Raw genomic sequence first — 18,916 nt, 5'->3', positions numbered from 1 at the left:
AGGGGACGCTCTTCCTTTAGCTGAGACGAATGCTGGAGAACCAACCCCTGTAGTTGACGATGGTAATGGTACAGCGACGGGCCATCAGGATGAAGATGACACTTCAGATATGGTAGATGGCAGTGCGCTGACCGACACGTCACTTGGACCGGCAGATGTACCCACAGAAGCTCAGACAGAACAACCAACACCAACACCACCACCACCACCACCACAGAGACAACGACAACGTCGTATATTGCCAACACCACCACGACATTCACCATTTTCACCAGTTACTCGACCCCAGAGAGAACGCAAACCACCAGCTTATCTCAAGGACTACGTCACCACGTCCAAACAGGCCACAACACAGCCAGACTGGTTGATGAGAGTAAATTGGTTATTACATCAAGCAGAGAATGGTAGATTTAAAGGACAAGAGACAGAGCTTTCCAGAACCATTATGAAGATTATGGAGAGTGACCTTTAGTGTTCCATCATGTCGAGGACGCCATGCTTTCTGGAGAGGGGAAGACAGTTCTAATGACATGGAAGTCATTTTTTCAACAGAGGGGAGGATGTAGCAGAGTGATTTTTCATGCTTCATAAATTATGTAATTTGCACTTTTGAAATCATTGATTTATATTAAAAATCTACTTATCAAATTCTTATTGAGTCTTTAGTTTAATTATTTCACTCTTGCAAAGTATTTTTACTAAAGGATATTTATCCTTTATGACTTGATTTAGTATATAATTTACGTATTGAGTAATGTTACTCATACATATTCATGGGGGTTGAAATTGAACTCTTGTTTTGATTGGTTCTTAGTTATTGGCGGTTAAATTGAGTTTTCCTTTGTGTACCTTGGGTAGAATTTACCTTGACACTGGTCAGTGAAAGACGTCCATTATTTACCCAGACTATTATAGCAGAAACCCATATTGACAGATTGTATATTGACTATATTAAGCTTTATAGTTTTCCAGACATGACTAGACTCTGATGTAGACTATTTACTTTGTGCCAAGTTCCTTATTTACTAGAGAACTCACTCCACAAGTGAGTTTTTATTCTCTGGTAATAAAACCATCTGAACCTTAGAAAGTCTTCTAGTTATTAATTTATACCGGAAGAGACCCCTTTCACATATATATGTCATATATGCTACCTTGGCTTTATCATACACAGCTACTTTTGCGTAGGTACTATTTTTGTACCAACAATCTGTAGTACCGAAAATCTACATTTAACATTCAGTACTATTTTGTTACTTTAAAATTATTGTAATATTTAGGTACCTGTATTTTACAGTACTTAATTAATTTTGTACTTGAAAATTTAAGTACTACATATTTTTGGTTGCACCGTGATATTTTCAGCATTTTGAAAGCATGTCTATTTCAAATCTCAAAAAATGTAATATTGGGATTGCTTTTGGAATTATTTCTGTACTAAAATTTAAAGTACAAATCAAGTACTGTAAAATACAGGTACGTAAATAGTACAATAATTATAAGGTAAAGAAATAGTACTAAATATTAAAAGTAAATTTCCAGTACTACAGATTTTAAGTACAGAAATAGTACCTATGCAAAAGTAGCAGTGTAAATGTAAGACGAGGTACGAGTTAACAGAAATTGGTACGACTTCATTGGTGCCGAGACGGAAAAGGTACGAAGTGTACATCGATTCATCAATCAGCTACGTCGGCAATATTGCAATGTTGGATTTTGCTATTTTTGCCGTGACATTTGTTGGAGGACTTATAGCAGTTGTTATTTATCTCTATCCAGTAAGATTTAAATATATTTGATAGCTTAAGCGTTAAAATTAGGGTCAAGTTAGATCTCCAGATGCGTACACTGAAATGACTAAGAGATCCTACTTTCAATTTGACAAGATGGGACCATTTTATAGAGATCTCAATGTCTTTTTTGGTGGATTAATGTCCCAAAAGATTGTGCAATTAACAATTTAATAAAAATTATTGAGAAAAGGTGAAAAAAGTGGCAATATATTATAGCGCAAAGGTGCTGTTGCAAAGGCCTTGATAATTTAACTACATATTAATCTAGAGAAATTATTTTGAGGTCTATTTCATTTTTATTTTTCTGTCACAGCTTCCTACAACATCTAAAATCATGAAGATAAAATTAACCTTCACATTGCGAAAAACCAAAGAATCTACCTTACCCCCAAGGAAAAAATTTGCAAATTTTGTACCACACCCCCTTTTTCCCCTATTCCTTCATTTCCTCCTTTCACAGGAAAACAATTCTGAAAATGACATTTATTTTTATACATCAATATTTAACATGAATTTTTAGGCAATTTAAAAAAAAATATGACCTAATTAACTTTTAATCAATCAATAACTCCTCACTCTTGACTACTATACCAGTCTATCCTTGACAGCTTTCACTCTTCACTTTCATGACCATTCATTTTCCCTGGTCACAACCTCAGAAATCACCATTAATATTTGGTCATTGGCAATTTCCAAATGATCAAATGCATTATCCTAGAAGCATGTAGCTGTGGAACTATAGCTCACAGGTCCTTAAGTAATTTTTTGACTATTCATGTGCTATTTGTGGACCGTAGTTGCAAAAAGTAGAAAAATAACATAAGGACATATGAGCTAAGGTTCAACAGCTAAGAAGCATGACATGATATTTTCTAGCTTGTGACAAAATAATTGATCTGTATTACCAACCCAATTGGAGGTCTTTATAGAAACACATACTTTTTGTTAGCTCACTGGGGCCCAAAATGCCCAATGTGAGCTTATGCCATCACTTGGCGTTGGTCATCTGTCGTCATCTTAAACTATTTAAAAAATCTTCTCCTCTGAAACTACTGGGCCAAATACCTTCAAACATTAATTAAATGTTCCTAATGGGTATCTAGTTTATAAATTGTATCCGAAGTTTTGATCCATCGACAAACATGGTCACCATGGCTAAAAATAGAGCATAGGGGTCAAATGCAGTTTTTGGCTTATATCTCAAAAACTAAAGCTTTTAGATCAAATCTGCCATGGGGTTACTTTGTTCAATTGGTCAAAATCTATCAGCCCAGCCATCTATTTTCAGATGAATCGAACAACCCATTGTTGGGGTTGCTGCCACTAAATTGGTAGTTTTAAGGAAATTTTACAACTTTTTGTTATTATCTTCAATATTATTTTAGATAGATATAAACTGTAAACAGCAATAATGTTCTGCAAAGTAAGATCTACAAAAAAGTTAACAAAACCATTATTGTTAATTGACCCCTTAAGGAGTTATTGGCATTTAAAGACAATTTTACACAATTTGTTCATAAAGTTTTCTAACATTTAAAAATCTTCTTTGAAACTACTGGGCCAATTACCTTCAAACTTTAAATAAATGTTCCTTTGGGAATCATGTTTATATGGCTTTCAAATTTTTTTAATCTGAGCATAGTTTTGTGTGGACGTAGTGAGCGTCTGGCGTATACAAATATTTTTTAACCTATAACCTTTTGATGGCTATTATTCGTTTGTTTCTCTGTCCTATATTTTCTCCCATTTATTTATTGTAGCCCTGTCTTGCAATGTTGTCATTTTAATGTTATAATTAACACTGCCATTAAAGCGGGAGGTTTGGCATGCCACAAAACCAGATTCAACCCACCATTTTTTCACAAAATACCCTGTACCAAGTCAGGAAAATGGCCATTGTTACATTTTTGTTTGTTTCTGTGTGTTTTACATTTCGGTGTTGTGTCTCTGTTGTGTCGTAGTTCTCTTATGTTTGATACGTCGTTTCCCTCAGTTTTATTAACCTGGATTTGTTTTTTCTCTATGGATTTATGAATTTGAACAGCAGTATACTACTGTTGCCTTTATTTATAACTTGTATCCGAAGTTTTGATCCATTGACAAACATGGCTGCCATGGCTAAAAATAGAACATAAGGGTCAAATGCAGTTTTTGGCTTGTATCTCAAAAACTAAAGCTTTTAGATCAAATCTGACATGGGGGAAAATTGTTCAATTGGTCAAGATCTATCGGCCCTCTAATTATCAGAAGAATAGAACAACCCATTGTTAGGTTGCTGCCACCGAATTGGTAGTTTTAACAAAATTTTGCAGTTTTTCGTCATATCTTGAATATTATTCCAAAACTGTCATATATTCCGGTCATTTGTATAATGTCCGGTAAAAGTCCGGCTTGGCAAAGCATGAAAAGGTCATATACTTTATAGTTTTCGAGGCTTTTTCGGTCATTTTAACATAATTCACGATTTTTTTGACCCAACCTTTTGCATTTAACATCAACACATTTCCAGTCATAAAAGTGACATGATGATTAATTACTATCAAAACAACCCCTACTTCAATACTTTGAGTTTCTAATTTTAATCAAGGCTAATTAGTAGTTGAACAGCTGAAATCTACCTGTTCAGGTGATAGGTGAACTATTTCCAGTACCAGATAAATTGATCGGTCTAATCACAATTATTTTCTTACATTTCAGCGGTTTGTATCTAATTGATTTAGTCCAAAAGATTAAAATTATAAGAAATAAGTTTATCAACATGATTTGATGAAAAATTAAAAAAGGTTTTAAATGAAAAATCGTCAGAACTACGTTGTATGAACCTGAGACTACTATAATGTGTTATAGTAGTCTCAGTATGAACTAGAACACGTGTGTGCATGTGCACAGGTGGGAAATTTAATTTTGCATCCTTCATTTCTTCAAAAATGCTAAAATTATCATTGATACCTGTATCTAACTTTCATTTCAATTATTTTGTTGAAGAAATAAAATGGAAAGAGCTTCTTCACTCAGTCATGCTTTGTAAACATACAAGGATTTTACGTATCCGTTTATGGTCCATGTTTTACCATTGTCAAGTCAATATCCGGTTAGAAAAATGTGATTATAAAAACAAAAGTAAAGTTTTTGACAATGTCATTTTGCACAAATAAAGAGTCTAGGGCAGATATGAGCACGCTGATGTGCCCACTTTGAATGATGCATTGCCAATTTAACAGTTTTCATCCGAACATCAAATTCATATCAAAGTAAAGTTTAAAATCGTTTTATTTTAATGTAATGTCAATCATTGGAATGGCCATCTGATTACCAAATAAATTGCCTTTTGTGTCTTAAGGGATTAAAATTGGGATCAGATATAAAATGTCCGGCTGGCTCAAATATTTTTTGGAAGCCTTGTTATAGATAGATATAAACTGTAAGCAGCAATAATGTTCAGCAAAGTAAGATCTACAAAAAGTTTATGACAAAAATTGTCAATTGACTGCCTAAGGAGTTATTGCCCTTTAAAAACAATTTTACACAATTTGTTCATCAAGTTTGCTTACATTTAAAAATCTTCTCTGAAATACAGGTGAGCGATTCAGGCTATTGAGAGCCTTGGGTTTGCCTTAAATGTGAAAATTTTAAATATAAGTCAATAAATAAAATAAATTTATCCATAATATGTATTCCAAAATACATGTACAAGAAATTAGATTTAGTAGCATTAGATTGAACTGAAAATTTAAATTGACCTAATAAAAAAACCAGTTATCATGGTTATTGCATGGATTTTTGTTTTGAATTTTTCCCAAAACCATGACTACAATGCAATTAAGTTCTCACATCATTTTGCTGAAAAAGAACTTATCTAAAACTTTAAATATTGAAGTATTTAGCATGAAAATATTAATTTAAAATCAACCAGCTGTATATATGGTATAGAGTACATAAAAGCAAACACCAATCTTCTTGAAAGCACAGTGGATTTTATAGTAAAAAAACATTTACCCAGATGGTTAGCCCCTAAAATTAAGAAAGCCACATATCTGCTATTATATATTATTTTTTTTATTTCAGATACATGTATTGAAAAAGTCAATTGTTACAAACTTTAAAATCATGAATGTTTGTTTTATATAAAAAGTATATTATGTTCAAAGGAGCTTTCAAAACCTTCTTGGAATATGGCATTTTAAAAGAAATTTGTATACTGGTACATGTAATGTAATGTAATAAATAGTATACATGTATGTATAAATATGCTTTCTTTTGAGATCAAATTAGATTGGCTGCCTTATGATAATGTTTACGATTTTACCTTTAACACTACTGGTGTAACAGTTCAATATCATTTTGTGTTTTAATTTAACCATACATCTTGGAAATTGCTTTTATTTCAGGGATCATCAAAGCCAAGTTCAATCCCTGGTCCAGATCCCACTACTAAAGAGTAAGTATAAGGCCAAAATAAAAGTATGTGTGTTTACTGTACCACTACCTACCCTAATTTGTATCCCCTATCCTAAAGTTTTTTTTGGCCATTTTTAATGAAGCACTGTCAAAGTCACAATGTTGCTCCCATAGACTCAATGTAAAATAATTACAAAAAATTTAAAATCCCTACCTACCTGCCTGGTTTTTTTTCTCTTCAGCATGTGAAAGTAAACACACATACTTTTTTGTTTGGCCTAAATATCTAGAAACTATCCGCTATCCTACATTGTACATGCAATCCAACTTTCAAAACATTATAAACAAAAAAATTCTAAATGCTACCACAAATAAAAGTAAAATACTTAAACTGATAAATATTGGAGTCATGACATTAGACATTCTAGATACTTTTAATACCTTTAGACTGATTTTGATATACATGTACATATATATTAATCAAGTATTATTGTTTACATCTTTAGAGATGGTAATTTAGCAGACATTAGCAGGGCTGGGAGTCTCCATGAGTACCTATTGGATATTCACAAGCAGTATGGACCTATTGCATCATTTTGGATGGGACAGCAGTTTGTGGCAAGTATTGCCTCAGCTGATCTATTTAAAGAACACCAGAATGTATTTGACAGACCTCGTAAGTCATTTACTCTCATAGTTTTTTGGGTTACTGTATACAATATTAAGATCTTTAAGTTGTTTTTATCAAAGGTAAAAAATAGAAGTTGAACAATGGTGGCCATGTTAGCAGAAACTAAAATAATTTATAGTCAATTTAGGTTTCTTATTTCTCTCTTTAGTTCTTATTCAGGTCTTTAACAAATCATTCCCTTTCTTCTGTGGACTTCCTATCATTATGTTGGGTTTTTTTGTTGTGAAAGTTTCTCAGATAACCTGAAAACATCTCATTGTGCCGAATATTAATGTTACAAAATTTACTTGAATTTTCCACCACAATCTGTTAAGGCAATCAGTCATGTGCCTAAACATTAAGGTAAACAGATATTTAATTGACCGATATAAGATTGAATTTAACATATATCTTGAGAAATTGATATACTGGATATAAAGATTTGATTCCAACTGTTTGAAGAAAACAAGGCTGAACATGAAAAATGAAATGCATTTAGTAAAAGATAGAAATTCTGTCTGGTGTAGCTTTCCTGCAGGAAGGTATAAACAAAACAAAAAATAGGATGTAACAGATCTTGGACCAATTTGAACCCCTGATTAAAAGTATACAGTTTCATCGTAAAAGAGCTTACCTTTATTTAAACAATTAAATTGAATTTTAAATGATATTTTATAGCTGAGTTATTCAAGCTGTTTGAAATTCTGATTGGACCAAAAAGTATACAGTATGCAAATAAGCAAGATGGCAGGACAAGAAGAAAGAATTATGATGTGGCATTGACTCATGATGCTATCAAAAAGTACTACGAAACGTTTCAAATTGTAAGTAAAGTTCATGTTAAGTGGCATGAAAAAGTTACTTATTTTCATTTTATCTAAATGCCTGTTATATAAATATAGAAATAAAGAGATTGCCATTGAGACCACTATCCATCAAAGTTCAAATGAAGTGGGTATAAACAATTATAGACAACCATATGGCTTTTAACAATGAGAAAAACCCATACCTAAAGTCGGCTATAAAAGGCACAGACATGAAAAATATGAAACAATTCAATTGAGAAAACTAAAGGACTAATTTATAACTAAATAATTTACCAAAATAAATATGACAGACATTCACCAACGACAATCACTGAACTACAGGCTCCCGACTTGGGACAGGTATACTGGTATATAAAGAATATTGTGGCAGGGTTAAACATGTTTATGAGTTCCCTTCCCTAACCTGGGACAGTGGTGTAATAGTACAACATAAGAACAAACTATAAATATCAGCTCTATTTTTGATAGAGGTGATTGTTATTTTGACATTAGGGTGTAATTGCAATAAACGATACAAGCTTGATGGCTACCAAGTCCACATTAGTGAAGTCTTCACTTAAGATCGTCCATTTTGACCTTTTTCTTCCTCCAGTCATTGATGTTTCACTGCTATACTTTATAATTCTATTGTTTGTGTAAGATCCTTCTTTTTATTAATAGATAGCCAATGACCTATCCAAGAAATTTTCATCGCTTGTGAAGGAAGAACACATAGCGCTCAGTCAGTACATGAGTGCATATGCACTTAAAGTTGTGTTGTTGACTTTAATGGGTGACACCTTCAAGGATGATAAAGAAGTTTTAGAATTCAGAAGATTGTATGATATTGTAAGTATAGAAATAGGAATTGAATAATATTGCCCTTAACCATGGTAACTTAACAAAACACCATCTTAAATCTCCAGATAAACACTGTCTCACAATTTGAAAGATAATTAATTCATGCTATACAGATAAAATTGTATCTGTCAATTATTAAGCAAAAACATTGTGAATAAGTTCATTTTCACATATATAAAAAAAAGCATCAACCAATGAATATCTTTTTCAAAGTTTAGCTATGGTCAACATAGGCCTGTAAACATAGTGAAGATCCAGTCAACTGCTAAATGAATGGGTTTTTTAAGAATACTAAAAATACAAAAAGATGAATTTCTAAAGGTCCTATTTTGATGGTGATAGTTAGTGAAATCCCTACTTACTTTATAAGTCCAATTTAAAAGTCTCTTTTACATTATGTGAGTTAGGAGGATAAAAGAAATATAATAAAAAAAACTTTTTCATTATATACCCATAACTGTATCTGAATTTAAACTTCGTTTGGCAGATAAAAGTAACACATCAGTGACATCCTTTTAAATGAAGGTCTTGTTTAATTTCAGACTTGGGCTGAAACAGAAAAACAATTAACAGATGTGCCAGAACCAGACAGTCAACGCATGAAAACATTTAAGGATGGTAAAAATGTTACTTATGATATTTCCTTATGTTGATAACAAATAGTAATGTTTGTATTACATATATCATATTATATATATAGAGATTAATACATGGCCTTTTCCATGTCAGCCTGGGTATCATCCAGAGACCCCCATATCAGCCCAAGACGGAGTCGAGGTGCTGATATGGGTCGAGGGATGATACCCAGGCTGATATGGAAAAGGCCATGTATTAATCGCTTTATCATATACTTCCGACAATAGTTTTATGTAAATGAACTCATCATAGATACCAGGACTAAATAAGGCAAATAAACAAATGCAATAACTAAAACAGTCAAAAACTTTATAAAGAAGTTAAATTATGAATCAAATATACTATAACTGTCCAACAACAGCATCACTACCTCCATATATATGTATCGTAACATTTCCTATAGAGGCATTTTGAAACATTGAAAATTTGAAAGAGTTTTATGATCATTATTACTCCATGTTTGTTGTACATGTACTATAAAATGATTCATAACTGTCAATGACATTTGTTAGCAAGTACTAAACTGGGGACAAAAGTTCCTGTAAATTTTGACGTCATCATAAAAAATATCTGACGTCACAATGGAAAAGTAAACAATCGATACCAGAAACACCGGAAGTAACTTGCACGAGAAGCACTGTTATGGGTTTTTGCATGAGACGCCACTGATATGGGTTATCAGCCCGGGCTGATATGGGTTATCAGGCCGGGTGGGAAATTATGGCTTGTGTACTTCCGCTCATTACACATATACAAAAGCTATCATATCGATGCTAAGTATATGATAAATATATATAATCAATTGATCAAAACAAATGAAAGTAAAATCTATAAGTAACAAAATGGTCTTTGCATCAAAATCAGTCTGCAGTTTACTAAGTTTAAATATAGTTTATATGACTGAAATTATTGGCAAATCTCATATACCGGTCATCTAGATTTGGTTTTTTTTTTTTTTTTTTGGTTGAGTAAGGGAAACATTGATTTACATTGATATAAGTTTTTATTGTTTTGCTAAGTCTATATACAAGCCTATAAGAAAATTAATACTTTTCTGAGCATTTAAATTTGCAGATTCAAACAAATATACTTTTTAAAAACTGTTTTGTAAATTGATCTTCATTAGTTAAGGGTTACATTCAGTGTATTCCTCCTTGTTCTTTGCAGATTGATTTAGCATTTGTAATCCACAGGGTAATGATTTCCAGTGGTTTCAATTCACATTCTCTTTTTACATTTTATAAAAAAAATTATTTGATTTTAAAATGATGTGGAAAATTTTGTCCTTCATGTAAAATTCCTTGTTTATTGGTAGCAAAAGACAAGATGTATAAAATAATAAAAAGAACATTGGATCACAGGAAGAAAAATCCCGCCAAGAAGGGAGAATTACTTTTGATTGACATCCTTATAGAAAATTGCCAGGATGAAGATACTTTACTCTCGGAAACTTTTTCTTTTATTATTGGTGGATTTCATACTACAGGAAGTCGTAAGTCATAATTGTATGTGTAATGTATTACAATGGGTGTGTATATATTGTAATGGATTGAATATCAATACCAATGTCTACAATAAGATGATTTATTTGATATATATCTTGAGATTTAGCAGAGTTGATATTGTCGTAAGTTATAATAATTACATGCATGGCTTCTATGGTCACATAATCAATCATCTGTAAACCTGTCACTTTTCAATCATTTAAGTCATACTCAGGGAATATGCATTTTTAACTTTTACCTTGGGCACCACATGTAAATTTAGGTGGGCATTGCTCTCTGGGCAGTTAACTTTCATGAGTGTAAGAAGAACAAAGATTTGTGCACCAACATGTTGTTTCTCTATTCTCATTGGCTAGACTGTGTCTTACAAAAGTGATGCCCTTAGTCTTAATTCTTCTGGCACTTTCATCTGTTCTTAGTGTCTGAAGATTGCTACATTTCCTGAAAGTAGTAATAGCAATTAAAACACAGTTTTAAATGTTAAATCTTTTAAAAGTTATCTGTTTTATAGGTTCATAAGGACTTTTTTCTAACATATCTAGAACTAATTGTAAATACCACATGGGGATTAGCTTGACAAAAGGAGACCTCGTATTGTACAATCCCCAACCAACCTTGTCTTCTTCGAGCCTTTACCCGAGTTTCATAATGGCTGTTTGTGCGTGATATGTGGATGTTGCCAAATTGGAAAATTATCTAGTGAAGGTATCGCTATAGTCAAAATATCTTGAAACGATTCTGTATTGTAAATATGATAAGAAATCTGCCTTCTGACTTGAACTGCAAAGGGAATTTATACTACAAAGTCATAACTGCTTTACTTTATTTGAAAAAATTGATATATAATCAATGCATTGATTTATATGCCTTTTTTAGAATTTATTTTTTATGGTTTTGTTTACAGTACTGACCTGGTGTTTTTACTTCCTGGCCACACATCAAGATATTCAAGATAAAGTTTACAAAGAGATTAAGAGTGTCCTCGGAAATGACGATGTTGATCATACAAGTATCAATGATTTAGTGTAAGTTCTTGAGTATCATTGCTTTCTTAGTATAGATATTGTAAAATATCAACAGGACCACACAACACAGATTATGTTTCTTTCCTACATCTATATCATCCTGCTCAGTCGCTCGGTAATTCTCGTATCATGTCTGATGAGAAGTTATCAGTGGTGTCACAATGTATGAGTAGACGTTATCAGGCTTGCTTTCGTCAAGTGTAAAACTGTCTTGGAGAAGGTGAGAAGTACAGTAATAGAATGATAATGGGGTTTTCTTCCTATAGATATTGTAAAATATCAACCGTTCAACACATTGTTAAGCTTTTTAGCTCGTTTGCTGCCCTCACTCGTCAAAAGAGTTCACATTATGGCTTCCTGCTGATATTTTACGATATCAATGTGTAGAAAAGTGGATAACCTATAGGTATCAGTTCATAAGTTCTCAGCTGGTATCGATGATTAAACTTATGTTCTCTTGTCACAATAATTTACTGTCAGTTCTCTAGTATTTTAGTGTATTCCTGGCCCAGTGTCAATAAAATATTATAAATTTTTGTATTGGTAATTTCAGGTTTGCAAGGGAATGTTTATCCCATACCACTTTTAATTTAAATTGATGTAATGGTATCTGAAATAGTTCAATGTTATATATGCAAAAGATTTTGTTATTATGAATAGGTATTTACGACAAGTTATAGATGAGACCCTAAGATGTGCAGTCATTGCCCCATGGGCAGCAAGATTCCAGGATTTTGACTCTGAATTAGGAGGACACAAAATACCTAAAAATGTGAGTTGTTGATTTAATACCAATTATAAAAGTATTGGGGCATATAATATTATTATTATTGCATTAACCAGAAGTTGAAAGAATTTGCGTAAATTGCAACATTATGAATATAAGGAGAAGTGGTGTGATTGCAAAAGAGACAACTATCCACCATAGTTTAAATGAGATGGATTAAACCAATTATAGGCAACCATTAGACATTCAACAATGAGAAAACCCCACAGTGTCAGCTATAAAAGTTGGAACTACTGCCTATTCTGAGCCTTGCTGAATATACATGACTGAAATTTTGAACTAAAATGTGTTTTTGATGCTTGAAATTATGATATTTTCTCTGTTGGATATCAATGATATTTCTTAACTACAATCCTCTTGAATAGTACGCCATTAAAACTGAACCAATCTGAGAATAATGTATATTTGAATGACCTAATAGAATCTTTGGACAACTTTTACTTTTGATTTTTTTACTTTTAAATTCATGTCCATGTAATTTGTGATTTTGAACTGTAATAATCTTAATGTCTGTTGACATTAATACTGTAAATTTGTACATTATACAAATTAAAAGGCCCTTTATTAAAACATTATGATATTGAAGATGTCAATAAAAATCTCTTACTTTTATATAAACAACAAGAGATCTGCTTTTCTCTATGTAGAATTATTTTTCTTATCAAAACCTCAATTTTCTGTTGATGATTTTCTATTAATTTAATTGTAACCTGGTGAAGGCTAAGAACAGTTCACATTAAAAATTAAGAAATGGCAACTTTCATATGTATCTTTTATTATGATACAAGAATCTTGTCTCTGTCACTATAAAAGTAAAAACTATTTCAGAAAAGAATATTTCGAAAAATAAAAGTGCAGGATGCCAGTGGGTTTCATCAGGTTGGGTAAAAAAATCAAAGTTCCTTGTTGAATTCACAGAAAGTCAAATACATTCAATGATACAAGTTGTTGAACTGATTTGAAAATAATCAACTTTATTATTCATTGTTATTTAGAAATGATAGTTTGTTTTCAGACTCCTGTAATTCATGCTCTTGGTGTGACACAGCAGGATGAAGCTGTATGGCCAGTACCCAACAGGTATATGTAAAGTATAATGAAGACTAAAACTGAAAGTAAATGAAAATGTGTTTTTTAATGTTGATTAATGTTGCTGGTTCAAAGAAGGCAAACTTCATGTACATATAAATTCAATGTTTAAATTAATTCAATACATTTTACAAATAAGATGTCAATACTATATTATTGATGACCCTTTTGAAACCAAATAAATGTTATTCAAACTTCTCCAGCTTGACAACTATATAATTGGGGAATATAGTTGTCAATTTCGGTGGGTACAATTTTTTGGATGAATCTCTTCTTGATATTAAAATAATTCTGACAAGTTTCGAGCTTGTATGTATTTAAGCAAATCTAGACATCCTCTACCATGAAAGAAGAAAATTGTCGATGAATCTCTTCAACTGGTGATTAAAAATACCGATTGATGATTAAAATCTTAATCTTTTTGTAGATTTGATCCTGATAGATTTAGTGAAGAGAACAGTAAGAAGAGACAAAGTTTAGCTTTCCAACCTTTTGGATTTGCTGGGAAAAGGATTTGTCCTGGATATAGATTTGCCTATGCTGAAGCTACTGTCTGCTTTGTGTCCTTACTAAGAAAGTTCAAGGTCAATATGGTGGAGGGTCAAGTAATTACTCCTGTGCATGGTCTTGTAACATATCCTAGTGAAGAAGTGTGGATAACCATTGACAAAAGATAAAATAAATTCTAGAAAAACTTCCAGCATGTAGTTTAGGATTATTATTCTAAATATTATTGTTCAATCAAGCTTTTGCATAGTTTCCATATTGACTGTGGGAAAATTTGCCACACAAGGCTTTTTGCTGTTAGAATATATTTGGCAAGGGTAGAATAGGAAATAAATTTGCGACAAGTTTTTATACCACCTAATAGTTGAAAAATTTGTTGCATGGGCCAAATAGGTTTTTGTTATTTTTTATTTTGAGCACTTTTTACCAACTTATTTATGAAATGAAAAAAAAACAGGAAAATTTTTCAATATCATTATTCCATCTCTCTATATACATATTTAGTGGTTTGAAAATTTATCAGAAATATTTAATTTAATTATATTTAGTAATTGAATTGTAATACATTTTTCAAGTTGAATTGTTATGTGTGAGATCCTGAGGTAAGGTAGCTATGTTTCAAAAGAATTATTTCTGATCTGGCTGAGAGAAAGATAAAAATGCAGTTCTAACACAAGTGAAATTCCATTTCAAGTAGGATTGTTACTGTGACAAAGTTCTATATTTGTGGTCATTTGTGACAGTTGATCTGATCATGCTCACATCAACAAAACTTGAAAAAAAGATGACTACCTATATTAAGATTGAAAACCATTTGTTATATCAAATTCAGTATTCTGAGATGGTTCATTTAGTTTTTTCATTGGGTTATTTTGGTTATTTTAAGTTGAGTTACACTGTTTTTATTTGCGATCTAGTCATTATATGTTTTAAAACAAAAGTTTGAATTGACTGTGAAATAACAGAACGCATAAGAAAATCTTGTTTTTAGCTCACCTGGCCCAAAGGGCCAAGTGAGCTTTTCCCATCACTTGGCGTCCTGCGTCCGGCGTCCTTCGTCGTCGTCCGTCGTCGTTAGCTTTTACAAAAATCTTCTCCTCTGAAACTACTGGGCCAAATTAAACCAAACTTGGCCACAATCATCATTGGGGTATCTAGTTTAAAAAATGTGTGGCGTGACCTGGTCAACCAACCAAGATGGCCACCACGGCTAAAAATAGAACATAGGGGTAAAATGCAGTTTTTGGCTTATTACTCAAAAACCAAAGCATTTAGAGCAAATCTGACATGGGGTAGAATTGTTTATCAGGTCAAGATCTATCTGCCCTGAAATTTTCAGATGAATCTGACAACCCGTTGTTGGGTTGCTGCCCGTGAATAGGTAATTTTAAGGAAATTTTGCTGTTTTAAGTTATTATCTTGAATATTATTATAGATAAAGATAAACTGTAAACAGCAACAATTCATTATAGATAGAGATAATTGTAAGCATTAAGACTGTTTAGTAAAGTAAGATTTACAAACACATCACCATCATCAAAACACAATTTTGTCATGAATCCATCTGCTTCCTTTGTTTAATATTCACATATACCAAGGTGAGCGACACAGGCTCTTTAGAGCCTCTAGTTTGTTATGTTTACACAAAGCTAACAATATTCTCTACTACTGGTTCATTTTGATATTCTAAACCTAATTTGTCTTTTTAAAGTTTTAAAAATCACAGGCATTTAGTCTTTAGAAAATCTGATATAAATTGCACATATTATGTAAACATATGGTTGTATCAATTGGTAAAATATTCAGCTAAAAAGATATAGATATTATATTACTTTAGCAAAACATTATATATACACATATACATTATGGAAATAATTGCTTTTATAAACATTACATGAGATGCTGCATACAAATCTCCACAAATACATTTTACAAGTCAGAATTGAAGGAAAAAAATATATGTATACAAATGTTAACACAATTAGTGATTGCATTATTGTGCAATAAAATATAAGTAGATCACACATTTCTTTCATTTCTTTGCCAAACATGTCAAAACAGGAATATAAACATAGAGAATGTTACTTTATACAGATAGTAATAACAATAAAGTGTAGAATTCAGGTTCTTGATATTGAAGACTTGATCATTGTTATAGTCCACCAGACACCAAGTATTGACTCATACTGATCAATATGTCAACAACTGAAAAATATTCATAATTATTCAAGTACTTCTTAATTCCCTACATTATTAAAGATAGTTAGTGGAAAAAAAATAAAATGCATAACAAAATTACAGAGCTCCTTGGCAATTTCAAATTAGGGAAGTCCATAAAAAGTTAAAAGTGATCAATCAACAGAACAAGTGCACTATCCCTGACTTGGTACAGGCATTCTCCAAAGATGGTGGTTCACTCACTCTATCTAAGTATTGAATTTACTGACTGCATTATATATCCATATATATATATATATATATTGCATTAGGTCACTACCACACTGTGGGCCTTATTTAAATCATAATAAACACTGAACTATACCAGCTATTTTGGTACAGGTAAAAGAATTCTAGTAGAAACTGGATATATTACCTAGTATGTATATATATACTCACATATTTGGAATTGAAAAAGTGAAGGTTTAAGAATTTTTTGACTCACCAGACAAAAACCTTGATGATCCTTTGTTTAGCCAACCTGACCAAAGTCCATGTTGGCCATTGAAACAACTCGATGTGTGTAATCTGTCGTTGTTATCCTTCCATTAACAAACCGTTTGGGTCTTATTTACAACCACTGAACAATATTGATCCAAACTTGGCAGACATATTCTTTATGATCCTGCCCAAGTGTTCTTACTCTGATAATGCTTCATTTACAAACATTATTGCCCTGATCTGTTCTAGTTTCTAATAAGCTGGACTTGGCAAATAATTTGTAGCAATAAGGAATATAAGGTTTCTATTTTATTTTAAAAAATGAACGAAGTAAAATTAAAAAAATGCTGCAACCATGTAAATGGTCTTGAGACGATGCTTACTAAACTGTGTTACTTTTAAACCAGGTTTAAACCATCATTCTCTACATAAGGATATGCCAAGTCAGAATATTAGAGAGGTCTTTTCTATTCGTTTGATGTTTTTGAGCTTCTGATTTTGTCATCTGTTTAGAAACTTTCTATATTGTCCACGGAATTCAGTATTCATGTTGTTCTACTTTTTTTTAGACCTTTTTAGAAAAGTTCTTTGAGGCTCTTAAAAGGGGATCACATTGATATACACTTCAAATATCTTCCTTAAAAACAGTGATAATTTTAAAAGCAAAACTGTACATACTTCTTTCACGGTCATTAAACAGTGGTTAAAATTAATCAAATTTGATATTTTGATTCTTTATCTAGTTTATCCTCTGTTACGAAATGAATGTGAGGGTGTCAGATGCTCGAATGTAGAAGTAGACAATTTATTTCGTTTACAGATATTTTTTGGTTTTTATACGCCCGGGACGGGACGTATTATGGTATACCGTTGTCCGTCCGTCCGTCCGTCTGTCCGTCCGTCGTTCACACTTCGGACAATAACTCAAAAACACCTACACCAATTTCCATGAAACTTAAGTGAATTGTTTATATCTATTGACGTAAGCTCCCTTTCGTTTTTTTTTTAATTTCAGATTTTAAGTTTTGGATTTATGGGGCTTTATTCATAAAAAAGGGGGGATTTTCAACACTTCGGACAATAACTCAAAAAGGCTTTCAACAATGTCCATGAAACTTTGGTGAATTGTTTATATCTATTGATGTAAGCTCCCTTTCGTTTTTTTTTAATTTCAGATTTTAAGTTTTGGATTTATGGGGCTTTATTCATAAAAAAGGGGGGATTTTCAACACTTCGGACAATAACTCAAAAAGGCTTTCACCAATGTCCATGAAACTTTGGTGAATTGTTTATATCTATTGATGTAAGCTCCCTTTCGTTTTTTTTTAATTTCAGATTTTAAGTTTTGGATTTATGGGGCTTTATTCATAAAAAAAGGGTGATTTTTAACACTTCGGACAATAACTCAAAAAGGCTTATACCAATGTCCATGAAACTTTGGTGAATTGTTTATATCTATTGATGTAAGCTCCCTTTCAATTTTTATAAATTTCAGATTTTAAGTTTTGGATTTATGGGGCTTTATTCATAAAAAAAGGGTGATTTTTAACACTTCGGACAATAATTCAAAAAGGCTTTCACCAATGTCCATGAAACTTTGGTGAATTGTTTATATCTATGGATGTAAGCTCCCTTTCAATTTTTATAAATTTCAGATTTTAAGTTTTGGATTTATGGGGCTTTATTCATTAAAAAAAAGGGTGATTTTTAACACTTCGGACAATAACTCAAAAAGGCTTTCACCAATGTCCATGAAACTTTGGTGAATTGTTTATATCTATTGATGTAAGCTCCCTTTCAATTTTTATAAATTTCAGATTTTACATTCCGTGTTATGAATTTTTATGCTTAAAAAAGGGGGAATTTTTCCAATTTTGGGACAATAACTAACACTTTCACAAAATTTTATGTATGGATGAAAAATTAAAGACAACAAACTTAGTTAAATTTGAGGTAGCCTTAAAAGTGCCAATTTTTTTGTGCATTTTTATTTATTATTTGAGGGGGGGGTATTTGACAGGGCTCACACTATTTCTAGTTGATCATATAAATTCATTTAAAGCATAAAAGACAAGTTAAAAGAGCAACGGGCGTATCATGCGCTAAAGCGCAGCCCTTTATTTATTTCTGTCCGGCATTTATCAGCTGTCCTTGACTTCTTTTTTTTATGAAATAATGCCT

General features: G+C 31.9%; 1 protein-coding gene across 1 annotated transcript; it reads left to right on the top strand.

The window, feature by feature from the left end:
- Positions 1 to 1,631: 1,631 nt before the first annotated feature.
- LOC139513683 (cytochrome P450 20A1-like) lies at positions 1,632 to 16,099 on the top strand. Its single transcript, XM_071302392.1, has 12 exons — positions 1,632 to 1,778; positions 6,182 to 6,231; positions 6,698 to 6,867; positions 7,540 to 7,685; positions 8,349 to 8,516; positions 9,071 to 9,146; positions 10,480 to 10,656; positions 11,574 to 11,694; positions 12,355 to 12,466; positions 13,497 to 13,561; positions 13,998 to 15,060; positions 15,707 to 16,099. The coding sequence occupies exons 1-11, from the start codon at positions 1,707 to 1,709 to the stop codon at positions 14,245 to 14,247; spliced, it is 1,407 nt and encodes a 468-aa protein (XP_071158493.1). The 5' UTR covers positions 1,632 to 1,706; the 3' UTR covers positions 14,248 to 15,060; positions 15,707 to 16,099.
- The last annotated feature ends 2,817 nt before the right edge of the window (positions 16,100 to 18,916 follow it).

The sequence above is a fragment of the Mytilus edulis genome, chromosome 2 (genome assembly GCF_963676685.1).
Source record: "Mytilus edulis chromosome 2, xbMytEdul2.2, whole genome shotgun sequence".
In the NCBI taxonomy this organism is placed as follows: Eukaryota; Metazoa; Mollusca; class Bivalvia; order Mytilida; family Mytilidae; genus Mytilus; species Mytilus edulis.
This window is presented reverse-complemented; position numbering and strand designations above follow the sequence as displayed.

Coding starts and splice junctions, on each gene's coding strand:
- LOC139513683 (XM_071302392.1), top strand. CDS start 1,707: ATGTTGGATTTTGCTATTTTTGCCGTGACATTTGTTGGAGGACTTATA. Junction 6,232..6,697: donor CCAGATCCCACTACTAAAGA/GTAAGTATAAGG, acceptor TTACATCTTTAG/AGATGGTAATTTAGCAGACA. Junction 11,695..12,354: donor ACAAGTATCAATGATTTAGT/GTAAGTTCTTGA, acceptor TATTATGAATAG/GTATTTACGACAAGTTATAG.